The sequence below is a fragment of the Mercenaria mercenaria genome, chromosome 10 (genome assembly GCF_021730395.1).
Source record: "Mercenaria mercenaria strain notata chromosome 10, MADL_Memer_1, whole genome shotgun sequence".
NCBI classification, from domain to species: domain Eukaryota; kingdom Metazoa; phylum Mollusca; class Bivalvia; order Venerida; family Veneridae; genus Mercenaria; species Mercenaria mercenaria.
Genome location: NC_069370.1, coordinates 80,654,153 through 80,677,540, shown reverse-complemented (window position 1 = coordinate 80,677,540; position 23,388 = coordinate 80,654,153). Strand labels below are relative to the sequence as shown.

Genomic DNA, 23,388 nt, shown 5'->3' with positions numbered 1-23,388 from the left:
CATCAAAATCTATTCAGCGGTTTTGAAGGAGATGTTCGTTAAAGAAATTGTAGATGAAAAATGACAATGCCCTCTGGTGGTCATGTTTTTGACGAATTAGTAAACATTAAACACTATTTGTTTGTCAAACAGGGACAATCTGTGTGAAATTATTTCAAAATCGGGCTAACTGTTTTATATAAGAAGAGGGTCACATAAGGACCATTTCTGTTAAATAAATTTAAAATCGGGCCAACAGTCTTATGGCATGTCAAACGTTGCTAAATTATCATATGTATGTTATTATTATTGTATGTTTGTTACTGTTATTCAATGTCTTGTCATTCATATTCTAAAAGTACTATACTGTTATAATATACAATAACAATGGTAAGACTTAGAATATGAATGACACGACATTGAATAACAATATGAAAGATACAATAACAATAACGAAACATAGAATAACAATAATGACTTTTACCATAAGAATAACGACATATACACTAACAACAGCAAATTTTAGAATATGAATGACACGACTTTGAATAACAATAACAAACATACGATAATAATAACATACATATATAATTTAGCAACGTTTGACATGCCATACAGCCTCGCAAAAGAAGATTTTTTTTAATTTCCACTATGTACATATACGCACCCGGTGGCCATTTTCTATGAACTGGTATAATTTCAACAATCTTGCTAGAGGGTGGAAAAGAACCATTTTTCTGAAATTATTTTAAAAATCGGACCATCGGTTCAGAAGGAGTTTGAAAATGTTTCTATTTTCAGCTCTTGTGGTCCCTATGTGCAACCAGGCGGAACCGTTTGGACAATGTTTGGTAAAGGACCATCCAAGTGTAACGTATCTCCGAGCGGTTGTAGTTCTCTCCCGTATGAATTGCTATATGCTGAACGTCTTTTATGTATAAGTTACCATACGTTCATCTTTATAATATAATTTTCCTCAAGGTTGCTTCACCTTATGATTAGCTTGATATGAAATATATAATTTTCCTCTTTGGTTGTCTGACCAATGATTGGCAATAGATTGATATAAAGAAATGATTATTATTGCTATTATTTTGTAGCTCAACTTAATCAAACGTTAATTACATGATATGAACAAATTATATAAATTCAGCTTATTATTATCTCAACTTCTACTATTCCTCAACTCTAAAAGAGTATAAGCTGACCAAAACCTTATAGTTCACCTAATGTCTCAAAGAAGTTGGTCTTCTATGAGCTATAGGTGATCATCCCATATAACTTTACAATGGTTGGACTATAAGTTGACCTTATCTAGCTGCAACCCGAGCTATATTAAAAACCTATTCTTAGTTCATCTCCAGGAAGCTGGGCTTCGTAGGAGACTTTACTATATAGGTTTATACGTGTCCCAAAGTTCCAGTATTAGACTTCGTCTCTGCTTTCCGATATTCACTCTTCAAGACCAAGTGACAGATTAAATAACAAAACAGCTGCATCCAGCTTTTATACCTACTGCTCACAGCGCCCTCTGTCGTTCACAGCGCCCTCTGCTGGATTTAATCTCTAAGCAAAATAAACAATCTCTAATCAAAATGGTTAATGAAACTTTACAATAATATACCCCTTACCTGACTAAACTGATTACTCTAAATGGTTTGGTTTGATCCAATATCTTAATCTGTTACAAAGACAATGATAAATGATGAAAGTTACAGTCTAACTTACCCGATATTGCTGTTAAAGCTTGTTTACAAAATTTGTACAAATGGCGTTTTACTAATAAAGGGGCATAACTATGACTATCAAGAGGAACTAAATTCCGTCATTTGACGTTCATAAAATAATCACCAGTTTTTAATAAGATCGCTACACAAGGAACATCAACCCCAAGTTTCATTAAAATCCATTCAGTGGTTTTAAACACAATTGATGACGATGGACGAACGAACTTGACGGACGGACGACGGACATAGCATGATCAAAATAGCTAAAACAGTTGTGGTCGTTCAGTGAAAACTAAACTCATCCAAATATACATGTAACATAATAATTGAAACACTAACCTTCAGCCTTAACAGAGAACTCAATCTTAGTATCACCTAACGTACAAGCGTATTTGTCCTCATCATCTAACGTAACGTCTGCTAACTCAAGTTCTTGTCCGTTATCACATGTGGTAGTCTGACCGTCTAATTGGATTTCCTCCTTACTATTTTTCTTTAACCATTTAAGATGTTCCACTGATCCTTTACTACATTCACATGATATCCTCAGAGTACCTTTCATCTTCATGTTCTGATCTGAAAAGACGTTAACTACAATTTTTTTCTAATTCTACAGCTCTTCTGACAGTTATTTGGTTGCAATCTGAAAGCAATTTATCTGTTTTTGTTCAATAAAAAGTATTATTTTCTTGTAGCGAGTAAATCCTAACCCTATGGCATTTTTTTTCACTTTACACACTCGCTGGTTTCGGATGGAAAGAACTTATAATATCTAATCCTAACCCTAACTGCCATCCGTGTAATGGTTATGAACACTAATATTTCATTTGAGATGGCCAAAGACGTATATGCTCAGGCCAGTTCTTGTTTTAATTCTATAATGTTTAACAAAAAAATTAGAGAGGATACAATAATATTATCAGGTTAAAGCTGTGTACTAAAAAGATGTGACACGTGTCAGATCCAAACTTTTTTCTTCATTTCATGTTAGTCCTCAATATTTGTAATCTAGGCCTCGCTATGTATACCAACACTCTGTACATTGTTTAATATAAAATAAATAGTATGGTGTTCCTGTCCTTCACCCTGTAGATTGGTACAGGCTACAGTCGCGAAGATTCGATGCCAAAACGCGAAAATACGATATGAAGGTATAGTATTGATATCGCGTCTGTATTCTCCCTTGGGTGAAGTATTTATAACTAGAAATGTGTCCATGGGAAACAGATGCCCCCACTACATGACAAAGGACACCTGCATATGCTGACAAACATTCCTATAAACTTTGGTGACTCTAGGTCAAATACTTTTGGAGCTATGCGCGACACAACATTAAAATGACCAATTTTTAACTAAAGTCTGTCCCATCCCATCGGTTAACATCAACTTGGATGCACGGTGACAAAACTGGAGCAGCTACCGGTAAAGTAAATAGCGTTAGTTAAACTACAAAAAAGTCACCCTCGAGAATTTCAAGGATTTTTCTCTAAGTACTCGTATTGCTAAATGAATGCCACATATATTTTTCCAACGGCAGCTCACTGTTGTAAAAAATCGGCCTCCATTGGCGTTTACTCTCTAAAAAGGAGGAGAACATGAATGTTCAAGTGAATTAATTGGGGAGCCACTCAAAATGGATTTAAAAATGAATAATCGTCGTTTTGTACTGAAAACAAATTTCAAATGCAAGGAAGACAAATTTACTCACATGCAACTTTCAAATTCCAAGTTAGGCTAACTGTATGCTGTATCCAAAGGTCCGATTTAGATTTCTACAAATTATCAATTCCCAATTTATTTTTCCACCGTCCAATCGGAATACAACTTCATTTTTGTTCTATGTCGAACAACTACACTCAGTAAGTGGCTCCGGCACTCTAGATGATATTCAGGCACCAATTGCACCATACATATGAAACAATGCGTTATAACACCATTTTTCATACGCATGGCTCAAAAAATAACCTGTATTCTACGATTTAAAAATCCTTCCTTCCCATTGAATGTATTTCAAAGAATTATCCTCGATATATCACCCTTTCCAAAATTAATTTCCATAAAACTACTGCTTTGAAAACACACTACACTTTTCTATCGCGTCCGATTTGAAAGTGACATCACAAATGACATAAAACTGAACGACGTCACAGTAGACTTGCCTTAATTAAGTACTGTTCATCTAATCAGTGGCGTACGCTTCTATAAGGCACGGCAGGCCTGGACCTGCAGATATCCGAGAAAACGAAAAATAAATATGCTAAATAAGCAATAAAAATGGAATGGTAAGGGGGGTAAGGCTATAGGAGCTTATGATAATCTAAAAATCCATATTGAACATGTAATTAGAGCTTATTAATTTTATTTCTATGATTGATAAAAACAGATACCAGTAGTTTAACTAGTATCTCGCTCGTATACCACGGCCCCGCAAAATATCGCCCTGCAGCTTGTAGTTAACATTTTATAAGCGCTTTTTAACCCTGCACTAAATATTTTGGCACCAAATTTGAAAATGGCATCATCGGGTCCGCCTTATCCTGACCAGTGAGATAAGAGAGATGATTAGGGCCTAATTACGACGCATATGAACGGAAAAAAAAGTTTTATTTGCCCACAAAGCAGACAAAACTAAAATCTATTTCCATTGAAGGGATTTCAATCTGGAATCCTTTTTAGGCGTAAATGGACGCATTACCAAAAGTAGGTCATTTAGTGAAACATGTTTTAATCGGCAAAACACTACACGGTAAAATCCTTCTATGTTTATAAAAAGAAAATGTTGAAAATATTAGAATGATCCTTAAATCACTTAAACTAGAATTTGTATAATTTGATTTGATGCAAAGAGGGGCCACACTTGTAAGTCTGCATTATTGTGCAACTTTTAAAAAATATGAATACAATCTCATAATTCTAACAATGAAGTTAAATTGAGAGGGCGCCGGTGCTGATAGAAAATTGTGTCAGAGAGGGTTCCCGTGCCGGGTAAAGGGAGTTAAGAGAGATCGGCCTGTGAGGCAAAGAGGCAAAATTTTGTCGACTGCATGTAAGAGGGATCCCGTGCATTAGCGAAATCGAAAGAGTTTTTAAGGAAACGTGATGAAAAAAAAAAACAAAAAAAAAACACACACACACATGAAGTGTATTTAAAAATAAGATGGGATCAACGGCTTCACATCTGAAATACTAGATCGTGACTTAAAGCAAAGCAAAGTTCTCTCCGTCTGCATTCCATCTTCGTTTGAACTTGTGACAACTGATAAAACAAATTTAACGATAAAAAAGCAAAGGCATATGGCTACGTCTTCCCGTGGTTCAGATTGTTTATGCACAAACTTTTGTTCAGGACGAAAAAGCCAGCTACGCCCCTGCCAACTATAAATCCGTAATGTTCAGAGCGTGAATCGCGGGTCAAATGCTATAGAGCCAGATCGATTTAGAATGTAGATCTACATCATTTAAACATCTCTAAGGGTTTTGAAAGCTGAAAAGAATTTATAATTCTATAGTTGTAATATTGTCAAATTTTTGTCCTGTGTAAATACCGCTCTAAAGTCACAATTTCGAAAAAAAATTTAATTTTACCAAATTGTGTAAATGGAGCCGAAATTTTGTTTTTATGGTAAAAAAGGTAAGCTTAACTATGCGCGGTCCAGGTAAGCTTAACTATGCGCGAATCCAGAGGGGGGGGGGGGGGGGGGGGGGGGGTCCGGTAGTCCGGACCCCTTGGAAAATCCTAAAAAAAGGAAAGAAGAGAAGAAGGAAAGATAATGATTTTTCGAAAAGGCAACATTAGGGACCGCATTCAAAGTGTATGGGGCTGCTTCACGTAGAGCGCTAATTCATATTTATGTTAATTATCTCAAAGATACGAATAATTCTACCTTTTAATTTAACAGGTGAGCTCATAAAAATGTGAAAATAAGGGGTATATTGTATATACAATGGCAATGGAAAAGATGTTATTAAATGCTTCTAAAACGTCCCAGAATGCAGGAAATGAAACGCTGAATTTCAAAATATTCAGGGGGAGTATGCCCCGCTACTTCCTCTTTTAGCCTGTTCAACAAATACTTATTGACAACTCTTTATTTGTAAACGGCTAACATCCACATAAATAACCTCAAATTATTAAATATAAACAGCACATGTTTGCCATGGTAAGGGTTCGGTCGGAACACCACTTGAGAAAAATGGCTGGATCCGTGCATGATGTCTACGCACGGTGTTCCGGTAGGGCCATCGCCTCATAACGTATGTGAGCTCGAAGCAACGTCAGAACGAGACTACGATGTTTAAAAGTCGAAACCACGAAACTATTATGCTGAAAGTCGAAATTATTTCGTATTTTCACCATCGTGGTTTCGCGGTTTCGACTTTTTAGCATCTTAGTTTCACTTTCCACTATCGTAGTTTCGAGTTTTCATCATCGTAGATTCGAGTTTTCACCATCATACATTCGACTTTTCATCATTGTATTTTGGACTTTTCATCATTGTAGGTTCGGCTTTTCATCATCAAAGTCTCAACTTTCAACATCGTGTACCGCCTTCCTGATACCCATGCAAACAGGTTTACGAGGTTGAACGTAATCGGGTTCTTTTGAATATGAAGGATAATTTATTGTACATGCATTAATATGAATTTTTTTGGTAGATATTTCGACCTTCATGAATTATAGACTGAATAGAACTATAAAACATATGTATCTAAAGTCACATTTACGAACCAACATTACACATACAGTGGTAATCCATGTTTTATTTACTTCACAACAGCGGGTGTTAAAAGTCGCCCCGACTTCATCTCAGTGTTGTTATATTTTCTGGTCCTTCGGGATCATTGATTTCAACTCATTTAGATTTGAAGATTGAATACTGCTTAAGCCGGTACTAGGGGGCGTGGGCAGTGTTGCATTTTCCATTACTGCCCATGAACAGACTCAATCAAACCGAGTATGCAATTTTCACTGTTTGCATTGTTCTCGGTGCTTCCGAGGGATCTACTTTCCAGATTTTATTATCTCTCAATGATTTCAAAAAGAGGGCAATCTTTATATAATGTAAGAAAAGCAAGTTATAAAACACAAATGAGTAATATTTTTGCAAGAACTTAGGCATAACAGTTACTATCATAATAATGAACTTTCGGACCTCTATTGATACTATGAAAGATCCTCAGTCTTCAATTTGGCAGTGGCTAGGTAGCCGGTTCTACCGGAACCTTTAGTCTAAAGATCTAGGTAGCCAGCTCTATATCTACATATCATACATGAACATAAGTCAATAATCTTAGCTTGATTGGTTCTTATTGTTTGTTTGAACAAAATGATGAACTCTTTATTCTAAGGCAATTGTATTGTAAGATAATTACATATATCAAAAGACCTAATTCTAAATGACCGCCGAAAATTGACATCTTCTATCAAAAATGATTTTCAACATGTAACAAACTACAAAACTTTATTAAAGACTTTATTTTAGGAAGCTATAAACATGCCGATGACGATAAAGACATTCTGATCATTTGTTGACAAGTAAACACAATATCGGCCGATATAATATGAGCGAGTAAATACGGCGAAATAAATAGGTAAATCACGAAACGATCTTAAATAATTAATCACAAGAAATGTAATTTATTTAACTAAAATAATGATCCTTTATAATACAGTTTATCAAAGCCGGCTACCTTGACTTACATATCCATATCTTACATCCCGAAAATAAAGCAATTCATCGTAGTTACTAAAAAAATAGCTAATGAAAGTTCTGCAAAAATGTTGTAGGGCCTAATGACAATTTTTAAATCTTAATTCAAAACAGACGTTAAGATATCGGGTTGTTTTCACGTACATTTCAATTTATTACGATTATGTCATGCTAAAATCTCGTATATTTTAAGTATACAGGCCTAACCGATAATGCTATTTTTACTTAAAGCACGTGTTGTCATGAAAAAAGGATTGCTTTGTATATCCTAAAAGTTAAGAAACGAGATTTCTGACGCCGGCCGACGATTTGTGTATGCAGTATTTATTTTAGAATTTTATAAAAAAAAACATTAAATGACAAAGTTATCAAGACAAACTTCATGATAAAAATATCAAGTAACTGATATCCGCTATTAAATTCGGAACTATAAATACCAGTGTTTCTTCCACTATGTCAATTGGTTTAGCCCGGAAATCGGGAATCTTGTCCGTATTCTGTTCATGAGAATGTTCAAAGCGCTATCATCTAAGATATGTCTTTTTATTAATATGCAGGTAGATCTAGGCAAGTTATATTTAAGTATTTTTAAAAAATAAAAAACAATTCATAACGCAAATGCTGGCGACCCAGATACGCACGAGGGAAAATTAAGCTGGGCATGAGAAAGGGTAAGATATTCTACCTTTTTCTGCTTTACGGGTAACATTAATCTTAAAATCGACCCAAATTTAGGGAAGCTCTTAAAACATTTTGATCTACTAACGATTAATACTCAAACATCAAAAATATGTTTAAGTTACTCTGTAACACTGGAAGTTAAACATGCCAACTGTTCCCCGTATCATCTTTTATTAATAACATTTATTTGAATTCATAAAACAACAGTGAGACTTTTTTAGCAATACAGAGTGAACTCGGCCCGAGTTTTATTTTCTAATACATAAATTTAAACGTCGATAATTTTGAATTGTCCCCTAAAAAAGTATTACAGGGCGCCGCCATATTGTTTATATACAAGAAGCGACGCGACGTCATTTAGCATTACGGTCTATGGAGAAAAATACAAAATTGAACATATCAACTTCAAAAAATTTTTTTTTTGAAAAATGAAAGAAGTGCCTAGAGATATGGATCTGCGCTATATAAAAACATATTTTAGGGCATCATAACGCATATCATAATTTTAAAAATGATGTTAACCAGATAGGTGGGACAGACTTTAAGTCAGGAGCCGTAACTCCTACACAATTGAATTAATCCGAACGCGAAACCCCAGGTGCACAACTGAACATGCTGACCAACATTCCTGTACATTTTTGTGACTCTATGGTCAAATACTTTTGGAGCTACGCGCGACACATTAAAATGACCAATTTTTTAACTAAGTCAGGGGTCATAACTCCTACACGACTAAATGAATCCGGACGCGAAATCCCAGGTGCACAACTACACATGCTGATCAACATTCCTGTTAAGTTTTGTGACTCTACGTCAAATAGGGAAGGACGGACGGACAAGGGCAAATCTATATGCTTCCCCGCCCCCACCCCCCACCCCCCACCACCAAAGTGGGGGCATAATCACACATCCAGTTTTTACTTAAAAGATCAGCGTTTGTTGATGAATAGTGTTAGACCTATTATACTGTCAATTTATTTCAGCTCAACATATCTAAAGAATAATTCTTGCACGGACAGTTTTACGCCCTGCACATAATTCAATGTTGATTTTCCATGAATCTCAACTTATCGCAACACTAAGATAAAAATTTATTCGTGAATATATATGTCATAGTAATTACAAAATATCACACGTAGTTATCACAAAGGTCAGATAGTTAACATGTTTGATACAAATATTATCACTTTAAAAGAAATCTAGCTAATTTATAAGTTATTAAGTTTAGAGACATATATATAGCACAGGATAACCCATTAAAGTTTTTAAACTTATTTCCAATGGGGTCCTTTGATGAAAAATGTCAACGGTCAAACATTTCGGCTAAGATATAGTTTGTATCTTAACTATCACATATTGGACCTATCACAGAAAAGTTGGATTATGATACTGACATACATATCGCAGAATAGATCTATAATACTGTACACACTCAATAAAAAATCACTGCACTAAAACAAAATAAAATCTACATTCTCAACATATTTCATATCTTCAAAGAGATGTTGTTTCACCTCTTTCTTAAACGAATACTTATTTTTAATTGCCCTGGTTCGTTGATAAACAAGAAAAATCAACAACAACACGTGTAGCGTTTGTTCATAGATAATTATTAACTTCCAACGTTTCGGCGTTAAGCCTTCATCAGGGAAGAATAACAATAAAAACAACGGACGTGACGTCGTTAAACAACGTCGCGTAAAAAGGCGGTAAAATGTATACAAAGTTTAGATCTACATTATTTACAATGTTAAATGAATTCAAAATAACGTTTCTTTAAACGGATTTAACAAACATACCGAGTAAAATTGTCGGATAGTGTTTATACATAATTTCCTATACTTATGTATATAAAAAACAACAATATACTCGGCATTACATATCTATATATGTAGATCAATACAATAAGTTAATTGGTCAATTAATATCAAATAAAACTTTAGAATTTAAACTATCTGGATAGAGCGTTTTCAGTTTATGTATCCACACTGTTTCTTTGCAGAGACGATCAATGTCATTTCTTACAACATCAATAGGCATAAAAGAAAAGTCCTTTAAGCAATGATCTCGTAAATTGAAATGTGATGCAACCATTGAGGAAAAAGTAGGGTCAGTAAAACTATTAATATCAAATCGGTGACTGTTCATGCGTTTTGATACAGGTTGCTTAGTTTGTCCCGCATAGTGTTTGTCACATTTTTTGCAAGTAATCAAATAAATTACACATTTACTTTTACAGTTTACGTTATGATGTAAACTGTATGCTTGACCAGTCATTTGACTGGTAAATTCTGAACCTGTTTCGATATTGGTACAGTGAGAACATCGGCTAACATTACATCTCTGTGAGAAATAAAGTTTATCACTTTGCTTATTGAACTCTGAACTTATCAAATAATCTTGTAATTTTTTCGGACGTTTATAGGCAACAACAGGTTTACAGTTCTCATAAACGGATTTAGTTGTAAAGCTTTTTGATAGGTTCAAAATATTCCAGTATTTATTAATAGTGTTACCAATACGTGGTTCGTTGAGGAAGACTATTCCAGTCCCGGATAGCTTGGAAAAAGAATGAATTTGATGTAAAACCATCTACCTGAGGCACATAAAAACTGTCTACACTGTTTCTGCTGTTATTTGAGTGAGTCTTAGAGACAAGTGTAAAATTTTCATGTAAATATGATGGACATTTACTATAAAAAAATATGTACATGGTTAAGCCTCAACTGCTTTACTCTGTTATCAATATTAAGCCGACCAAGATTACAAAAATCTGATACTTTCAAAGAAGTTCTACAACCATAACCATATATAAATCTGACTACTTTACTTTGTGTAACTTGTAATCTGTTACGCAGGAGTTTAGAAATACCACTATACTAAGAGGATGATGCATAATCAAAATTGCATTGTAATAAAGAATTTCATAACAATTTTCTCAAATTCATATTCAAACAATGGTTTTGTCTGCTCAAAAACGTCAATCTGGAATTGATCTTTTTAACAATATTATTAACAACTGATGTGGCAGAAAGATCATTAGCCAAAACACTACCAATTAAGATATTTCACAGATGTTTGAGATGCAATAATATGACCATTGCATTCAATACTAAAGTTATCAACCTTTGAAAGTTTCCTTTTAGAACCAAATAGAATACATTCCGTTTTAGCAAGGTATAAAGAAAATCTGTTGTCAACTAGACATTTACTGCAGTTTTCACGTTCCCTGTCAAGTACCTTACTAACAATATTAGGGTCTTTGTGTGAGTAAAGAATAGCACTGTCATCAGCATATAAGATTAATTTACACTTTTTACTAATACATATACTTATGCTCATATCTTAAAATTACGTAGCACAAAAAAGCAAAGTACCCTGAATACTACCCTGGGGAACCCCGCATGAAATGTTCACGAAATCTGACATTGAATTATTAACAGCAACAGCTTGATGCCGACCATTCAAATAAGACTGAAACCATTCAACAGACACCACCCCCATTTCCGTTAATTTAGAGCATAAAATATCATGATCAACTGTGTCAAAAGCTTTTTGTATGTCCAGCATAATCATTCCTGTATAAAGACCTTTAGAATTTTGACTTCTAATGTGATCTGTAAGATGAATAAGGCAAGAGTTTGTTGAATTACATCTAAAACCACTCCGATATTCATACAAAAGACCTTGTTTAACAAAGAAAGATTCTAACTGAGTATATATACACTGCTCTTTCTAATATTTTGAAATAATACTGAGAATGCTAACAGTTCTATAATTTGACACATCAGATCTGTCTATTGTTTTTCTTAAATACAGGTTTCACTTTGTCACTTCTAAGGTCTTGAGGTACAATGTTACTAGTAATAGAACTATTTACTAAAAATGTGACATGTTCCTTTGACAAGAGCTGTCCGTAAGACTGCGCGCTCCACTATTCGGCGATTTGATAGTAAAATGAATTTATGTCTCAATAAGAGACATCTACTTTAAAAGGAAGATATACCAAGAAATAAAAAGACCCAACTACTCAGAGGGGTTAAAGGTCAAGTATAGACGAGGTACTGACATTCTTTATTTTGATGGAATTAAATTATATCAGAAAAAAAAACAGTCCAAGAAACTACATGCACATAAAGTATAAAGACTTTGCTAAACTCAAATTATATTTCTATTTATTTGTTATTTATTTATATTTTATTTATCTATCTATTTATTTATTTTTTATTTTATTATTATAGAAGATGATGATGATAAAGATACATTTTAAGTTTCAACTCATATATTGTACCAAAATTATATCCAGAAAGTGAAGATTGCCAAAAAACTTTAAGTACGAAAGGGGCACAATTCTGTCAAAAATACAATTAGAGTTATGGGGATTGTAACCACACATGCAGATGATAATTATAAAGAAATATTTTTAATTTCAAGTCATTATTTTTTAAAGTACCAAAGATATGTCTATAAACGAAGCTTTCGAAAAAATTTAACATGAAAATAATTCAAAGTATAACAACTTGGTGACATTGACCTTGGGTATAATGGGCCCAGCCCCTGCACATACTTTGCTTGTATGCTGGACAATGTTTATGTGAACGTACAGTAAGATATAAGCAATAGTAACAAGGATACGACAGAAAAAAAAACAAAGTTTGCCGAAAACCTTTAACCTTAAAAATAACCAAAGTATAACAACTTGGTGACCTTGACCTTATGTATAACGGGCCCAGCCCCTGCACATACTTTGTTTGTATGCTGGAAAATGTTCATGTGAAGTTACAGTAAGATATAAGCAATAGTAACAAAGATATGACAAAAAAACAAAGGTTGCCGAAAAACTTTAACCTTAAAAATAACCTAAGTATAACACCTTGGTGACCTTGACCTTATATATAACGTGCCCAGCCCCTGCACATACTTTACTTGTATGCTGGAAAATGTTCATGTGAAGTTACAGTAAGATATAGGCAATAGTAACAAAGATATGACAGAAAAACAAAGTTTGCCGAAAAACTTTAACCTTAAAAATAACCTAAGTATAACACCTTGGTGACCTTGACCTTAAGTATAACGTGCCCAGCCCCTGCACATACTTTGTTTGTATGCTGGAAAATGTTCATGTGAAGTTACAGTAAGATATAGGCAATAGTAACAAAGATATGACAGAAAAACAAAGGTTGCCGAAAAACTTTAACCTTAAAAATAACCTAAGTATAACACCTTGGTGACCTTGACCTTAGGTATAACGGGCCCAGCCCCTGCACATACTTTGTTTGTATGCTGGAAAATGTTCATGTGAAGTTACAGTAAGATATAGGCAATAGTAACAAAGATATGACAAAAAAACAAAGGTTGCCGAAAAACTTTAACCTTAAAAATAGCCCAAGTATAATACCTTAGTGACCCTGACTTTGGGTATAATGGACCCAGCCCCTGCACATACTTTGTTTGCATGCTGAACAATATTATTAATGTGAAGTTACAGTAAGATATAAGCAATAGAAACAAAGAAAAACAAAGGTTACCAAAAAACTTTAACCAAGAAACCTCACGCCGACGCCAACGCCGACGCCGGGGCGAGTGGAATAGCACCCCTATTCTCCGAATAGTGGAGCTAAAAAGGATGCAACGTGTTTTAAAAAAAATGGCGGGAATATTATCTAAATATTATCTCTGAGTTTGGATTTTTCTCTTTGTAAACCTCTTCGAAACTCTCTGATCTTACAGCGAACAAACTGTGAATACACTAGAATGGATGCAACACTTGTAAACAAGAGATCACAGAGTGATCTTGAGCCCACCAATGAGCCATTTTTGAATGTTCCAAATTTCAAGACTAGCTAAAGGTCAAAATCAAGCTCAAATTTCATTTCGGTACACAACACTGCATGTGGTCCATGCATGTGGTCCAAATTTGAAAGCTGTAGCTTGAGAAATGTGAAAGTAGGTACTAAGTAAAAATCAATGTCAAATTTCAATTCAGAACACAAAACTATATATGCATGTGAACCAAATTTAAAGCTGTAGCTTCAGAAATGTGAAAGTAGGTCACTAGGTCAATTTCAATTTCAAGGTCAAAGTTCATTTCGGTATACCAAACTATGCATGTGGTCCAAATTTGAAGGCTGTAGCTTGAGAAATGTGAAAGTAGGTCACTATGTCAAAATCAAGGTCAAATTTCATTTGGGAACACAAAACTATGCATGTGGTCCAAATTTGAAGCCTGTACCTTCAAAAATGTTAAAGTAGGTCACTAGGTCAAAGTCAATGTCAAAGCTGGTTTCAGTACACAAACCTATGCATGTGGTCCAAATCTGAAGGCTGTAGCTACAGAAATATGAAAGTAGGCCACTAGGTCAATATCAAGGTCAACTCATGTCAAGGTTCATCTTGCCACTCAAAACTATACATATGGTCCGAATTTGAATGTTGTTAGTAATAGACAAGTAGATTTTAAGTTTTTCCCTATATAAGTTTATATGAACCATGTGACCCCTGGGGCGGGGCCATATTTGACCCTAGCGGGATAATTTAAACAAATATGGTAGAGAACCACTAGATGATGCTACATTACAAATATCAAAGCCCTTGGCTTTGTGGTTTGGACAAGAAGATTTTCAAAGTTTTTCTCTATATAAGTCTATGTAAACCATGACCCTAGGGGAATAATTTGAACAATCTTATTAGAGGACCACTAGATGATGTCACAAAGAAAATATCAAAGCCCTAGGCCCTGTGGTTTTGGACAAGATGTTTTTCAAAGTGTTTCCCTATATAAGTCTATATAAACGATGTAACCCCCGAGGCGGGGCCATATTTGACCCCAGGAAAATAATTTGAAGAATCTTGGCAGAGGACCACTAGATGATGCTACATACCAAATATTAAAGACCTAGGCCCTGTGGTTTTGGACAAGAAGATTTTCAAAGTTTTCCCCTATATAAATCTATGTAAATTAATAAAATAAACAAAGGGCCATAACTCACTCAAAAATTGTTGAACCAGACTGATTTTCAGGGGGACACAACTAGGGTACCAATACATAATCCTGACAAAGTTTGGTCAAAATCCCCACAGTAGTTTCTGAGGAGATGCGATAACGAGAAATTGTTAACGGACGGACGCACGGACGACGGACCACGGACGCAGTGTGATTTGATTAGCCCACCATCTGATGATGGGCTAAAAATGTGTTAAAAAAGTTGGCAATCTTAGATGATTCAAAACAATTTTCTTCATCTTTAAAACAATATATGGAGAGGATTTGCTTCTATTACTATATCCCAGTTTTTTTTTAAATCTGTCCATAACTTTTTCGGATCAACTTTATTGTCTTCTAAGTTATTGGATATGTACTCAGACCTGGCCTTTTTAACTTCTCTCTGAACAAGATTCCTGTAAAAACAAAATGAGGAATACATCTCCTTCTTTTTATACTTTTTATATTTGAAAACATAAGAATCTCGTCTACGATATACAAGTTCAAACATGGTTGTAATCTGACTACCCACAGTTCAGAAAGTACCGGGAAAACGGTGACACTGGCTAGAACTGGGTCCGTATTAAATTAGCACCGATCGCATAAAAAACTTGGCATAAATGTGACTTCAAGTGACAACCAGTTCAACAAATTATCAGCATTACGAAGTACATGCAATAATGACAGATAAACATTATGTACAATGTCGATTTTATTTTTGACAACAGATAGCAACTGATATTAGATATCGAAAATGATAACCCAGTATTTCTTAAGTAGATAGTTTAATGTGTATCTTGTAAAATACAGCTAAATTCCTTCTCTTTTGCATATAATTTCAATAGCGTGACTGACGCTTTTGAGGGTTTTCTATACATTTTTTTGATTAGTAGAGTGTTTTTATTGATAATAAATGTAATTGACAATCTGCTCCGGCGTCAATCCTTATTGAGATTATCCATGCAATCGTAAATATTTATCCCTGCACCAGGGCCCTGTATAAAGTCTGAAACAATTGGCCTATTTCAAGCACAGGCGCTTGGAGCTCTATCAATAAATATATGCATTACCATATCCCACCCACCTAATATACTATGAAAGAGATCTAACCAACACATATATTTCGTTGATAGAGCTTCAAACACCTGTGCTTCAAGAACGTCATTTCATCAATTTGCCATAACTTCCTTTATAGAAAATATATTTATATTAGAAGAGCTGTCTGTAACTGTAGAAACGTTTCGCTACAATCAGTGCTAATTTATCAATGACAGCAAACATAAATTTAGCATTTTAAAGACTAAGTCTAAACATTGATGTATGTATACCACAGACACGATTATCGGACCTGGGACAAAAAAAAATATGACCAGATTGATAAAAATCCTTGTTTACATCCTAAATGTGTCGAAAATTAAAAATATAAAGTAAAATATGAGCCCCCTTCAAAGATACATATGTCTACTGAAGGCCAGAATCTCGAGATTCGAGCCTGCGAGCAATGGGTTCACTTCTCGGTCCGTTGTGAAATAAATTCTCGAGACAATTAAACAAACTATCTATTACTATTTCACGTGTACATTTAGCTACAAAATGAGACCGACCCCAAGCCCTCTCCGTTCATGAAATATCTACCAGAAAACGAGTGACCTTCTGCTGCAAGTTCCAGGTAGATAGAAATGTGAGCACAACAAAACGGTACGAAATCACGGACTAAAATATGTTTTCCAGCCTAGCACGGGTCAAATTCACTTGCCAGTAAGAACAAGTATTACTAAATATGTAAATTATGGCCACTCACCACCGTTAGTAGCATCTGATACTCGCGAGATTTACTTTTTCATTTTTCCGTTGGTCTTTCAATCGCAATATCCGCCACTGAAACCGATATGATAAATCCAAGTAATTTTGTGCGAAACATTGCGGTTCTGTTGGAGGTGTAAGGAATTCCGTTCAATGGCGTAGCATTCAATTGAAAGACCGTGAAGAAATTTGAATCGCCAATATCGCGTGTTTGAGATGCTACTGACGATTGTGAGTGGCCCTAGTTTATGTATTTAGTTAAATTTTTAAGTACCTTTTAGTGAATTTGACCCGTGCTAGGCTGACAAATATATTTTAGTCCGTGATTTCGTACCGATTCGTTGTGCCGCATTTTTTATCTACCAGGGACTTTAAGCAGATAGGCAATCGTTTCCTGATATATATTTCATGAACGGGAAGGGCTAGAGACTTGAGGTTGGTCTCATTTTGTAGCTGAATGTACACTTGAAATAGTGATAGGTAGTTTATTTAATTGTCTCGAGAATTTATTTCACAAAAGCCCGGGAAGTGAACCCATTGCTCGCAGGCTCGAATTCCGAGATTCTGGCCTTCAATAGACATATGTATCTTTTGAAGGGGTATCATATTTCACTACATATTTTTCATTTTTGACTCAGTCTGGTCATATATTTTGTCCCAGGTCCGATACTCATGCCTGTGATGTATACGGGACCAGATTTTATTTAGGAACTCTATGCATTTTCACTCCACTGACTAAGATTATGTGCAAAATTGTGTCAGTAGTCAAAGATGACCTTAGTCTAAATTTCTGATTTAGAATGTTCATGAATATGTACCTTGAACTATGACTATGAGAATCGTTCTGGGGGAAAAACATTAAGAATTACCATTAGAGAAACCTGACGCCATCACTCCTGGTCCCTTCTACTAACTCTTTGATACAGCACTGTGCAAACTATTGAATAAAACAAAACAAAATATCAACTGTAGGCCTAGATAGTTAGCACACATACAATTTTAAATACAGTTCTTTACTATTTTCTAACAACGTGTGCTCTTGTTCAAAATGCATGAATATGGCTTTATTTAGATCTGCACAAAAGTTGTTTTTTCTTATTTTGTAATTTTAAACGTTTAACAAAAATAACCGTCTGTGACGGCTGTTCCTCTTAAATGTAGAGCTAACGTAGATCTATAAGAGCATGGATTCAAGACTACAGATGCTGACGTCCAATAAAATATTCGCTCTACATGACTGCAAGTGCTCTACAAGACTGCAAGTAGAGGCTACAATTCAGAGTAAAGGGGAACAACTTGTGTTATTTGGCAACCACCCCGCTACGCCAATGGATATTTGTGTAACATAAAACAACATAGGCATAATTTGAGCCCTGTGATACTTAAAATGTCTACTTAAATATATCGAATTTAACAAGCATTTATTCGTATTAAATCAAATGATCGATTGTAAAAAATAAAAGTATTTAAAAACATACCCTATATATAGTTTCGATTTCGCATAGTTTCCTTTTACTACACATATGCCCGGCCAGCCGATAATACCACGAAAAAGTAGTCCGTCTGTCTTAAAATAGAAAACGAAAGTAGATGTTCAAGGTCATTAAAAATACCAAGGCGTTTTCCACGGTGTTTTCCAACTTATTACTTCAAGGTATTGGAAAATGTACGCGTAAAAGCTATAATGGGTGAAGTATTCGGAATATAGAAAAGTCGGGGCACCATTCGGCAGTTATGGCCCTAACAATTTTTTTTAAATCAAATAAGTATGTTGACAAACGATATAGTAAACTTATAGATGAAGAGAAGTCAGTTGTAACACTTAAAGATATATAAATAAATAAAAATGATAATAAGTAGCAATTTCCATCATTTTGGCTCTATATTGTATATTGGCCGTGTATATAAGGCCGATGCTTTTTCCTCATAACTTGAACAAGAAGTAAGTAGGTCTAGACCTAGACTAGCTCTAGGATACATTATAACTTTTTAAAGCAAATAAAGGACGGAACTCAACAATTTTCAATGTCTAGAACATAAAACTGTAGAGAATATATATAAGAACTTGACTTCCAATAAACTTTGAAACTTTGAAACTCATGCGCCAGTTTGTGCCAGTTTGTGCCACCAAGCTAGACTAGCTCCTAGACTATGGTAGATCTATATACTTTTTTACCACTTTTATGATTCATTGTAATGAACTGAGCCAGTCTCTTTCATATGTTTTACATCATTCATCATCACAGGCTTTTGTCTCTATGAAATATCTGTCTGAAACAATTAAGTGTCTGCATGGTTTGTCCGGGCCCTACGGCCTAGACGATACTTTAGTTTCAGAGAACCCATGCACCAACATAGAGCATACACCGCTTTTCTGTGGAATCTACAACCGCTAACGTGCTAGGTGTTAACTACAATTTCTCCAACCTGTTTTCATCCGAAGCTGTTGAGCTAGGCCGGTCATACGGGCATCATCGAACATGGCAGCGTCCTGGTGCCAGCAGACAGATTTGAATTTGTCTTACGTACGTACGACTTTGTATTAATCTCCTACGTAGGACCAACGTAGTATATTCTACGTAGTAGATACTAACTCCTACGTAGTACTTAATAATATTCACATGTTACTCAGAAATTTTGATACTAGTAGTGTACACAATGCTATTTTGAATGTATTAAATGAGTCGAAAGGTAATTTTTTTCTCAAAAAGTACTAAGAAGCACAAAGGCAATTACATGATCAGAAAAATAACAATGCACGTTTTTGTGATCTTCCCCGTTTACAGGAATTACACTCGTGCTTCGTTTGTATTTTTAATGCAATTACAAAAGAAGAAACAATCAGCTCAGATTTGAAGGCGAATGTTATACTAAGGAAAATGATTTTGATTATGGATTTCATTCGATATAAAACATGGATTAAGCTGGTGTCGCGGGGCGTTACTAGTGTCGGACATTAAACCGTTCATGAGCAGGCTCACTCAAACCGAGTCTGCTTATTAAGATGCTCGGTTCAGTAAGATGATGCCGTGTTGTGGCCATAAAACACCACGTACTTTGACCTAGTGTTAATATTATTTCTGGTCTTTTTGGGTCAAGGAATCCTTTCAATGTAACTATATTGTACAGTTCCAGTTCATCCGGGGACTTGACTTACGTTGTTGCGATGGACATTTCATTGCTTCTCTTGAACAGACTCAATCAAATTGTTTTCTTGGTTGCGTTACATACTCCAAAAGAATGTTATAAGACCTCTTAAGGTAATAGGCTATGTAAATGAAACACAGACATTATCCCTCAATTTCCTCCCCAACCTGTTTCACCCTGAGAGACGAGGGGAGAGAGGATGTGCTCAAGGCATTGTACACTTTGTAAACATAATAAGAATTTTGCACAACTATATCAGTAATATACAACACATTCAATTGTACTGTTTGGAGGCAATAAACGGTTTCAAAGCTTCTGTGACAGCAGTTGACTACGTGACTTCCAAAACTTTACACCGAAGTCTGTAACCATACACCTGAACTAAAGATATTATTACAAAGCAACAGCAACTTATGTCCAACATCTAATATTCGTTTTGAAAGCCCTGAATGTTGTGTTCTCCTGGACGCGAAATCCAATGACGAAAACATCTCAATTTGCCAGTTTTCAAATCACTTGCAGTTACGTCTCCAATAGCCCGATAAAATCTGATGATAAATTCACAAATAAGTGTCATCTATCAGGCTCGGATCCTGGGCCGGATCGAGGGGGCTCGTGCCCCCACCCCCACCCCGATTTGGCTGAGAAGTGACCTATACCCATCAAAGATGCACCCTACTACTTTGGTAAAGGAATAATATTTTCTCAAAATTTAGACCCAGAAATGCACCAGAGGCCACCATTTCATACCTGTATTTCAAAATTTGCCCCCTGACCCCGCTCCCCCATCAAGAGGGGAGTATCTCCTCCATTACCTCAAAATTAAGACCTAAAATTTATTCAAAACTTTCCAGTGGGAGAGCCCCCTGACCCCCGAAAATGAGGTGAATACCCCCACCAGTAAATGCACCAGCTAGAGGCCACCATTTCATAACTGTATTTCAACAATTTCCAGGGAGAGACCCCCTCCCCCCCTCCCCCACTAACATGGGCAGAGGCCCCTCCAATACCTGCCAGCTCTCGGCGCCTCGGCGGTGACATCTTCGTTCTGATGCCCGCCCCCTCCCCCCTCCCCAGTCAAATATTTCTGGATCAGGGCCTGTCCATACTGTTATTACCTGCGGCCTGAAGGCCGCAGGTATATTGAAATGCAACAAGTAGTATAGCACATGGGGACTGGGTGATTTCACGTGACTTTTTACCGATATGCGACTGGCTTATCGCATTTATGGAACGCCGTTTTCGCAATATAGCTAGCACTCTATATGACATATAGAGAAATGTTTGTGACCTGAATTCCTCATTCATTATTTCATATATAATTTATTCAAATTTTCAGCGATGATCAATATTGATACCTTGTTGTGCACAAGGGTTTTTATATTGATTGCTCTTCAGTTTCCTAGATTATGGTCCTGTGTTGTCAAGCAAGTCCAGGTGAAGGCATGAATGACATCTGTGAAAGCTCTAGTAAAGTATTTCAATAGTCAAGGAATGCGACCAGTTGAGCTAAAAGTTATGTTACACATGAAAGGGAAATATAGTTATTTTTGCTCAAAACAATAACTTTCAGAATTAAGAAATACATAGTTCATATATCTGCTTGTTAATCATGTAGAATGGAGTAATATTTCTTACATTAAAGCGTAATGGTATATTAAAAAACAAAACAAGTACGTTATTCACCCATAATTAAATTACTATCAACAATTTCTGGTCTGTATAACTTCTGGCCGCAGGAAATCTTTCGACTTGTTTCCTGTCTAGTAAGGCTCACTGGCGCCAGACCAGAAAGAAAATGCCTCTGTACATGTTATACCCTACCCCTAGGTATTCTATAAGAACCATGGTCATGAACGGGAAAATATACTAACCCGTTTCAATCGTACATTTCTCAACTTAAACGCGCATTTCGGTGAATGGGTACCTAGTATATTGAACAAGCGATAATTTATCTTCCAACGTGCACCAGTCACATTGTCTCAATATTCCATATTGCTGAGATTATCAACAGATTTTATGCTTTCGTCAACGTTACAGAAAAAACTTGCGTGACCTTCCCTAATGAACATCCGGTCTAGAGGTCACGACAGTGTGCACATGTTAGGCGAAACGTAAACAAACAAAAACAGAATTAAAAAAAAAATCACAGTTTTACACTAAAACTCGAAATGATGAATGAAATTCATCTTGTATATGATTTTTAATTTGAAATCATACATTGGTCTACATCTGTTCTGTTTATTTTATTCATTTTGCACATTTATGCTGCATTTTCACATATTAGCGAACACGTGTAGTAAAATGACGATTGACATACATTTTCACAACAGCCAATCAGAATGGTTTTGTAATCTAGAACGGAACTTCACCAGGGAAGGTCAAGCAGTTTTTTGTGTAACGTTGAAAAAACTATAAACTACGCGTTATTTTTGTAAGATAAGAAGTATTGAACAAATGCGACCGGTACACAATGGAAGATAAATTACCACTTGTTTGATATCCATAGTACACATTTACCGAACTGCGTGCTTTATGTATGAAATGCGCGATTGAAACGGGTTAGTATATTTTCCCCTTCATGACCATGGTTCTTATAGGATACCTAGGGGTAGGGTATAACATGTACAGAGGCATTTTCTTTCTGGTCTGGCGCCAGTGGTAAGGCTACTGTCAAAATGACATCTCTAATTTACGCTAGCTCAATTGAGGCGCGTACTGTAAGTCACAATGCAAGGTCAAGGCTACTTAATTATATTTTTCTAGATAACTGAAACACGACACAATCATGCCATTTGAATTTGAGTTCTGTAATATATTATCAATTCAAAGTATAAAAAATCAACTTTCAATCTCTATTTAAACTGCTTCTTATTTGTAAATTTTACCCTGGCCAATTCGACATGAACAGCAGAAAACTGTTTAGTCTTGCTATACAGCGTCCTTATCAAAGGAGTTAAAAATCCCAATAGTACATTTTTGCTGTTAATTTTGTAATTTGATCATTTAAAACAAAATAATTCCATATTTATACCAATGCAACATATGCTGTTGAAAATATTTAATCTAGAAAAGAACACGTATTTACAGATTTTGCCTGATACTAGCATCCAAGCTCACTGGCAATACGGTTGTTCCAAAGTCACAAAAGTATGAGGTATCAATCTCATTTCCAGCATCTAAATGTGATCAGCTATCAAATGCACTAAATGCTCTGACAATGTTAAGTTATTGTTGCTGTGTTGGAATGTTCTGAGAAACTGCAGATACATGTATCAAGCACCATATGCCACCGTCAAAAACAGCAGCATGATACCCTACATATGTAATCCTCTATCCTAAGACACTTAAATGGCTT

The 23,388-nt window shown here is 35.4% G+C and overlaps 1 protein-coding gene across 4 annotated transcripts in view; it reads right to left on the bottom strand.

Annotated features, from left to right (window-relative positions):
* Positions 1-18,471, bottom strand: part of LOC123560124 (obscurin-like) — a 39,489-nt gene extending 21,018 nt beyond the window's left edge. For 3 of the 4 annotated variants that reach the window (XM_053516582.1, XM_053516584.1, XM_053516585.1), the window contains exons 1-3: positions 18,362-18,471; positions 17,753-17,820; positions 2,046-2,282 (exon numbers count right to left, since the gene is read on the bottom strand). In XM_053516582.1, coding sequence (XP_053372557.1) covers positions 2,046-2,282; positions 17,753-17,774 — 259 coding nt within the window. In that variant the 5' untranslated portion in view covers positions 17,775-17,820; positions 18,362-18,471. The remainder of the gene's footprint in view (positions 1-2,045; positions 2,283-17,752; positions 17,821-18,361) is intronic. The other variant, XM_053516583.1, reaches the window with a different exon arrangement.
* Positions 18,472-23,388: the final 4,917 nt, after the last annotated feature.